This window comes from Lepidochelys kempii, chromosome 4 (genome assembly GCF_965140265.1).
Source record: "Lepidochelys kempii isolate rLepKem1 chromosome 4, rLepKem1.hap2, whole genome shotgun sequence".
Taxonomy (NCBI): domain Eukaryota; kingdom Metazoa; phylum Chordata; order Testudines; family Cheloniidae; genus Lepidochelys; species Lepidochelys kempii.
The window spans coordinates 43,558,722-43,567,577 of record NC_133259.1 but is presented as its reverse complement, the minus strand read 5'-3'; the positions used below and the strand labels follow the sequence as shown (position 1 = coordinate 43,567,577).

At 46.4% G+C, this 8,856-nt stretch overlaps 1 protein-coding gene across 1 annotated transcript; it reads right to left on the bottom strand.

Moving 5' to 3' along the window:
* Positions 1–1,058: 1,058 nt before the first annotated feature.
* LOC140910972 (interferon epsilon-like) lies at positions 1,059–8,098 on the bottom strand. The gene is made up of 5 exons (XM_073343182.1): positions 8,031–8,098; positions 6,634–7,019; positions 5,751–5,856; positions 1,727–1,969; positions 1,059–1,074 (listed from the first exon to the last, which is right to left on the bottom strand). The coding sequence occupies exons 1-4, from the start codon at positions 8,096–8,098 to the stop codon at positions 1,744–1,746; spliced, it is 786 nt and encodes a 261-aa protein (XP_073199283.1). The 3' UTR covers positions 1,059–1,074; positions 1,727–1,743.
* Positions 8,099–8,856: the final 758 nt, after the last annotated feature.

Here is an 8,856-nt window from a genome sequence, read left to right as displayed (position 1 = left end):
ACTGCTTGTCTTTTATGAAATAATTGGTATCTTTTCACTCTCATCCTGGGAAACTGTAGGTCCTTACCTCCTGGTCAGAGAGTCCCACTTTCCATCACTTCAACCAAACATGTCTCTGGATGCCCAGCTTGCCGATGAGTCTGCATTGGGATCTCTGAATGGAACTCTCACCTCCAGTCGTTTCGGGGAGATTTTTGCAAAAGCGGCAGGAAATATGTTGGCAGATTTCCTGGATTGCCACCTTGGCATTCCCCTTCAGGGACACTCGAGGCTTGAAAACCCCTTGGGGCCACCTGAAATCTCTCTCTTTGTTCTGACATTAGGGGGAAATTATGCACATCTTTTTTTCTTTGAAAGTTTTTCCAGTTCATATTTGTTATGCTGTTAATCTGGGGTTAAGCTGCCTGTTACAGTTCAGAGATGAGATTTGATCAGAGAAGAGTTGAACCACAGAAATATAGAGCAAACACGTAATGTCAACAGTGTTTCAGGTCTAACCCTTTCTTTATTTTCTTGTAACTTTTTTGCATCAATAGCCTTCATTTTGCAGTTTAAACTTTGAGTAAATCAACAGAGTATTATCACATAAATTGTAATCTGGGCAGTTGGAATTTCATTATGGAGTGAATGTATTGCATAATACAAGGTCAAGCATTAGGGAGTCTTAGAAGTCACTGTGGAAAGGATGAGTAGAGAGGAGGGAATCCATTGCACATTACAATTTCATCCAACTGTTTTAACCACTGTAGTCACTGCACCTCAGCTGGAATGAAATGAAATTTGGTTGAAACACAAAGGGAAAAATAAATGTTTCCATTGTATTCATGTCAATACATTACATGAAAATATCTTTCTACACCTCATAATCTTAAAGATCTTATGCTCAGTTCACATATTTTATAAATGTCACAAGGAAACTTCTCAAGCTGTGGTATAGGATGAGGACAGAGTGAATGTATTGCATCATACGTCAAGCGTTATGGCGTGGTAGAAGTGACTGTGGGAAGAATCAGCAGAGAGGAGGGATTCCACTGCATCCTTCTGTTTTAACCTCAGTAGTTGCAGCATCCAGAGCTGAAATGAAATAGGAAATAGTTGAAACACAAAGGGAAAAAAATATAATTTTCATTGAATTGATCTCAATAAATTAAATGAAAATATCTTTTCCACACAGAAGCTCGCAAGTCATTTAGTATGTTCATATTTTTTTTTAAAAGTCTCTAGGAAGCTTCTCAACCCTTGGAATACGAGACATAGTCCTCATGAGGACGGATTAATAAATAACAACCATGATCATAATAGAAACACACGACATATGTAGAAGTCAGAGTACTTTAGGGGTGGAGGGGAAGGATCATTATTGGATGACCAAAGTGCTGTTGAGGTGCCTAAGGATTCCAAATATATGTACTTTGTTGCATGGACTGCCAGTGATGTAGAGCATAACAGCACCTGGTATGTGGGAGATTATGAAGAATCGCAAACCTCAATAACAGTAGAAACACAGAAAAATAAATCCATGTAATTGCACATCCATTTCCAGCAAAGGACGGGAAGAGCCTGAAGCTGCTGCCCTGGAAATAAATTTCTATTTGGCCATTGCCCCTGTAGAAGAAGGATCAGGCCCTATATAGGCAGTGTTATAAAATATTCGCTATCTCTGTTCAGTTGTATAATTGACCCGAATATTAATTCCTTTACTCCAAGCAAAAGATTTGTACTGTACCTTAGTTACTGAGCCTTCTAGTTGAGTTTGTCAGTCAGAACAAAACATCTGGGTATTTCCATGCAAATGATCTCCCAGGCACACAGGCTGTATTGCTTTTCTTTTGGGAAAGCATCTATCCCCTGAAAGTATTGTTTCACTCTCCAGCTGGTGAGCTGGAGGTCCTCCCTTTCTGGGTTGTTTAGGTCCTTCTCCATCTGTGCTCTCAAACATGCCTCCAGCCACTGAATTTGCTGGTTAAGTCTGTTACCCGAAATTGGGCCAGCTAGTAAGCTTAGGGAGGACTAATGACCCACCAGAGTCTGGCAGAAAGCAGCGCATTTAATAGACTGATAGCTAAGCTGAAAAGAAGGGGGGTTGGGTCACACTCACATACTCACACTCCCAGGACAGGCACGTCACTGGAGATGTCAGGATCCTTCCAGGTAAGTGTCCCACGGCGCGGCGATGGAGGTCAGTCTTCCCAAGGCACGATAGAATGCAATGCAGCAAACCACTGGCCAGGCGCTCTGGGCAAAGGGCCTTCACAGGAGGTACAAGCTTGTGAGTGCACTCCTGAGCACGTCGCCCCTTCCCCTTTTAAAGACCTGCTCCTCATGGCCTGCGACTAGAGATGACTTGGCCGCGTCTGGTTGGTCAGCCTGGGTCCATGCACTGAGTGTGTGATTGCTGCCTAATTACAGTCCCAGACACCTTGTCTACCTGGGAGCTCTTCTGATCTTCCAGCTGTTCAACCAGCCCATTCATCCCACAAGCATTCCAGGAGGGATGGGGAGGGGGAAAGCCATTTCACAGGTCTTCAAAGAGGGAGAGGAGACAAAAGGGGGGGCGGAAGTGTAACAGACGTTTGGAGCATACAGGTTATACATAATGTAACCCTTCTGCCCGTCAGAGTTGGCAGCAACAAGGGCCGGGTTCAATATCTAGGGGTTCCATTCCAATAACACAATGCAAACCGGCTCGAGCCCCCACCCAGTGACCTGGGACAAATATATACCACCCCCGCTGGGCGCCTCCAAGAGGCAATACTTCCCCTCTCGCAAGCACATAGTCTGAGTGTAGCAAAAGTCTTTTAATAACAGAGAGAAACAATGTGGCATTATGTTGGGGAAACACCACCAACAGGATTCATAACACAACCCATGAGCAAAAACAACCCCACCCCAGGCAAATTGGGGCATGCCCTTTTCCCTTTGGTTCTTGAGTCCAGCAACCCCAAATCACCCAAAGTCCCAAAAGTCCAATGCCCCAAAAGTCTCTGTCCCTGGTCAGGGCAGCCCCAGAGTTCGAAAGTTTATCGGCGGAGCTTTACCTCCCAACCTGGGTGGAAATGGGACGGGGGTAAGAGGCACCTTACGTGATCTGAAGCTGACCGCCCCATAGCTCCATAGCGGCGCTCCGCTCCGCCAGCCGCCCCATAAAACTCCTTCACGCAGCTGCACTCCACTCCACCAGCCGCCCCACGAACTCCTTCGCTCAGCTGCGCTCCGCTCCGCCAGCCGCCCCACGAACTCCTTCACTCAGCTCCACGGCCCACAAGCAGCTCCTGCCATCCACACACTGCTCCGCGTCGAACTGCTTCACCAGCCGTCCCGCAACCTGCTCCACAATATATCTTCAGGCTCCCCCACTACTTAACACAACACTCAGTGATTTCAGCTCTTAGGTGAATTCAGCTTATAGTAGGGGAGCCCCAGTGCTGGTGCACTGTCAGCCCAAAGTGAGCTCAGCAGCCTATAACTAGACTTCTAATGAAATCAAAATTAGCTCTGATATTCCACAGTGGAGAGAGGAGGAAGTACAATCAGCATGTAAGGCCCTCACCAAAGGGCCCATGCCACCAAGTATTAATACTTGTCCCCAACCTCTCTCCATTCACACAGTTTTGGAACCCATGACCCTTGCCTAGCGAGTGCTACTTAGATGATGGTGAATCCCTCCATCATAACAAAAGGCCACATACAGTTCCAAGCACAGTTCCCATAATCAGGGTAATAACAATTTATTCTTCCTGCCCCAATAACAGAGACACTGGGGATCCCACAGCAGCCAAAGTGACCATTTGGGCAGCTATGGTCTCATTCTAGGCATGGTGGGTGTGCCTATGCAAATGAGATCGGCCCCTGAAGTTCTTTTCCACAACTTGCCACACCTCACCACCAGATGTCAGGGTGGAGCTCATCCTGACACTGCTTACAATAGCAAAGTCATACAGAGCATAGAGATCACTGCTGCTCCTACAACACTTCACCCCTGGATCTATGATTATTACAGTAGTTGTTGTCATTGTAGGGCACAGGTGATCTGTTGCAAACAAACTGTTGGGAACACTGGGGCATGGCCACTAAGTAACTCGAGGGGATGGAAGACCACGAGTGTCAATGAAGCCCCCTCGCACTAGGCCCCGGTGTCCTTGGCCCCCCCCACCCCGCCTGGAGGCACTCGCAGCAGCTCTGCGTACTAGACCCAAGTGTCCTTGGCCCCCCCGCCTGGAGGCACACACAGCAGTTATGCTAAGAATCTGCAACAATATGTTGCAGAGTCAGACTGCCTGAAACTAAGCAAGGCCAAACAGGGAAAATATAAAAAAACAATGCTAAATAAAACAGCTTTATGTATAGTTTAACAAATGATACAGAGAATCAGGGAACTAGCTGGGAACTGGATTGGCTGGCTATATGGATACTTGGGGCAGCTTGCTATTGGATAAGTATGCTGGGAAAAAGGATGTATAAAAGCCTGTGTAACTTCCTGCTCTGTTTTGCAGGATTTGAGATTTTATTCTCCCTGTACCTTTTTGCAGCTGCAAATAAACTTTTCTGCTTCTCCACCCCGTTGTAATTATTGGGTGTAGCACACCGGGTAACAAACCACTCAAGCTGTTGTTCAGCCTCTCGGCACTGGGTGCCGGCAACAAAACCAAACAATCATAACCAGGTGAATATAACTCAAACCATTATAATTGACTAAACACTAGATATAATATAAACACAAATGCAACTCATCACAATTATAATAATTGGGACTACAATAAAACCATCACCATTACAATAATTGGGTACATTGACAAACAAAATGAGGCCCAAGTTTGATGCTGCAATAGCTATCAAACAATAAAAGTCAACCCTAACCCTTAAGTACACGCAACAAATACAATTTGTAGGAGTACCACAGTAAAGTGGAATTAACAATACAAGAAAATGTAACTCACCATACCAATGTATCAAGCGCAAAACTTAACAACAAAATGATTATTAGAGAACTGAACAAAAAATAAACTTTCCATCTCCGTGGGTTCCCCGGGCCTCCATCTCCTGATGGCCTGCTGCACGTGAACTGGGAGACCCTGAGCAATCAGCCTCAATTCCTCCGGAGGTAGAGCTATTTGAGGTATGGTCAGGGGCACGTGCCCTCCAGCTGTGGCAGCCACACCCCAGCCACACAAACATGCCAGGAGAACCATTCTCTCTACAAATCGGATGGGGTCTTCCCAAGGCGCAGCAGCCGCCGAGACAAACTCTACCAACAACGCACGTGGCCCCACGGCAGGCGCCATCCCCGCCAACATATCAAAGATGCTATTGTGTGTAGCATGACCGGCTTGCTTCCGAGCTGCCCCTGCTAAATCTCCTCCCAACCCGGATGTGTCTTTTAACACCCGTCGGGTCTCAGCGAGGTTCAGTCCCTGATCCAAACACAGGCTCATCATATCCCGGGCTAACCCGCTGAACCCGGAGCATGAGGGACCATCCAGGGTTTTTGCTAACTCTATTGTTTGTGTGGGAGTCAACTCGGTCTATGCCACAGTGTGTCTGTGCAGGCCCATAGTTTTGGACCAGCCTCTGGACGGCCGCAAGACGGTGTCTGGGGTCTGGCCGTCTGGGGTCTGCATCTGGAGGATCCGGATCACACCAGATATCCCCATCCCAATCATCATATGGTCCCACGCCCCTCTGGGCTTTCACCCGAAGGGCGGCGACCCGGGCTGAATAAGCCGACCCGGGCCCTGTTTTCCCAGGCGGACCCCTCCAGGACCAGATCCTTCAGGCAGGTTACTGCCTGGCTCAGAGCGGCATTCTCTACTTCCACCCGCTCCCGCTCCTGCTCTGCTGCCGCCACCCGCATTGCAGCTACAGAAAGGGAAGATGCCTGGGCGCTAGCAGTCAGAGCATGCACCTTCCACATGTCCCCTTTCTTCTCCAGCTCATTACATCAGTCCTTGAGTGAATTGATTTCCGTGGCAATCTGACTCTTTGCTGCTTGCCATTGCCAGCCTGCTTGCCACAGCAGCCAGGTGGCTGCACGATCCAGTCCCACCTTATTGGGACTGTATATAAGTACATATCTATCCAACATGAGCTCTAGTTCAGGAATTGTACTCCCAGGTGGAACCGCCCCTGGCATCCAGGGGTCTGCCCCTTTCTTTTGGAGCCATTCTAATAACACCCCGGCGGCGGCGCTGCTCCCCCATGGGGGGTGTATTCTCGCTTGGGCTGTTTTGCCTTTTTCTTCTCCTTACCCCACAGTGGCACACTTAGCAGTGCTGTCCTTTTCTCCCTGCAGTGGGTTGCTAGCCTACCACTATGTCACGCAGGCTCGAGCCGGACCCACTCAAGAGACTACCAGGGGGCATCAGGGGACCTCTACTCTTGTATCAAATCCTCCACTAAGCTATCTGCGTTCTCCACCATTAATGTTACCCCAAATTGGGCCAACTAGGAAGCTTACGGAAGACTAATGAGCCACCAGAGTTTGGCAGAAAGTAGCATATTTATTATTCTGATAGCTAAGCTCAAAAGAAGGGGGCAGGAAGGGGGGGGTGTGGTTCTACTCACACTCGCATACTCACGCTCCCAGGACAGGCACGGCACTGGAGATGTCAGGATCCTTCAAGCTGAGTGTCCCACTTTGGAACCTGACTATGGAAGTCCCATCCCAGGCACTTTGGGTGAGGTTTTTGCTAAAGATGCTGAAGATAGCCTTCTCCTTCTGGGACATTGGAAGTTGGGCAACATGCTGGGTGGGCTTGGAATCTGCCCTTTCATTTATGCCTTGTGAGGGGAATTTTCCACTCATTTTCTTCAGATGCTCCAAGCTCTCTTTGTTCATTTTGTTCTGCTGGAAGTGAAGCATGGTACAGAGCCGAGATGAGATTTCAGTGAAGAAGAGCAGTACGAGGCAAACACGCGGCACACACCTGGTGGTCACGAAGATGTCAAAACAGTCCTTTTCTTTGTGTGGAACCTTGAGACTGGAGTTTCTTGAGGGTCCTACGTCGTCTGCTGTGTCTTTCCTTTATGTCTCTGAATTTAAGTATTTGGTTGGAGACTGTTTCTTTGATCATTTTTGATTTACAAGATTTTCCTTCTTGGAAGTTTTAGAGTTTTTCTTTCTGTTTTTCTTGCTGTTTTCTAGTTCTTTTACCATGTTTCCTTCTTCTTCTTCTTCTTCTTCTTCTTCTTCTTCTTCTTCTTCTTCTTCTTCTTCTTTTTTTGGGTGGGGGGGGGGAGGAAGTGACCACCCATGACAATACACAACCCTGTTAACTCATGTTGGATCCACACAGACACAGGCATTTTATCATACATTAATTTCTATAATTTCAGAAGGTCATCCGCAATTCCAAAGTGGTACAGAAAAGACCTCCAGTTCGTCACTTCCCATTCATAACCTCCTTCATTTGCGAGACAGAAATAGTTGAGGAATATTTAAAGTTTGCTAGGCATGGAGGAAGTAAATGTGGGAGGAAAGGGTTAGGCCTCCCAAAAATATTGGCAAATCTCAACTTTAACCATTTCCTCCAATGTAGAAGGCACATTTAAAATGTAGACAGCACAAACCATCGGTATCTTCCTTCTGTGAAACCAAAGGAGAGAAAGTGCTCTGAGAAAAGGAAACCTTAACTCAAAGTTATTTCCAGGTCTTAATATACATACTGGAGCTGAGTAATAGATGCAGTTGAAGGGTGTGAATATCATGTCCTGTTGATCACTCCAAGTAGCTGACAGTAGTGAAAAATTGAGAATAATTCATAAAACAGGATGAGCAATTAGTATATTAACACATGCTAGAGAGGTAGCCACATGGATGACTATGATTTACAATGTGGTCCGAAGGAGGTTATGCAGAGAAGTCACATTATGTATTTTTTTACCAAGTGTGTCCCTGGGATGAAAGAATTCAACTATTTTTTAAAAAAATGAAATTCAGTCTTCACCAGCTTTGCTGGTTCCTTCTCTTTTAACATGTGCCTTCCCCTCAGCTTGGGCAGGGAAATTCTTCTGGTTTGTTTAATTCTCTGTACTTCCTATGGTCGTGTTTCATTTTCTGGTTCTCAAGCCCTAGCACAGACTGTTGTGCTGGAGTTTCCATCATGGCAGGGAAATGTGTTTTAATTCAACAAGAAAACTATTTTCACTGAAATTAAAAAAGAAAAATCACTTGAAGAAACCATGAAAACATTCTTGTGCATATGAATTTGGTAAGAGTCTCTCAAGTCCTTCCACTTTTATGCATCCGATGAAGTGAGCTGTAGTTCACGAAAGCTTATGCTCAAATAAATTGGTTAGTCTCTAAGGTGCCACAAGTACTCCTTTTCTTTTTGCGAATATAGACTAACACGGCTACTACTCTGAATCAAGTCCTTCTGTACTTTTATAAAAAATTTGAGATTTTAAATTTTTGAAAGACACTCCGCAAAGCAGAGGAAGCAGGCTTCCCAGAGCCCCCAGATTGTCATGGGCTATGCTCCCCATTCTCCCATGACTTTCCAGGGGTGTTGGGCATCGTTATTCCACACCAGGGTAAAATCCCAGGGGAATATGTTGCGGGGTACTGAACGCAACTAAACAAAACTGCAAACGCAGTATGTTAATGAGAGCATGCTTTTGGTCGCTCTAACTACTTGAAGCTTCACACCCCCAGCACCCATTCTTCCAGTCTGGGGAAGGCCTGGCAGGGTGGCTGTAATGGAACAACGCTGATAGGGACCACATGGCAGGTCTGACAAAGCCCTAGAAGTGATGCAGACACTCAGGCACTTTGTGTGGAAAGATTTTGTGTTCTGTGCAGAAGCCATCAGGTCATCTATTTCTATGATGAAAGCGGGGCAAACTATTTCCTCCTGCCTG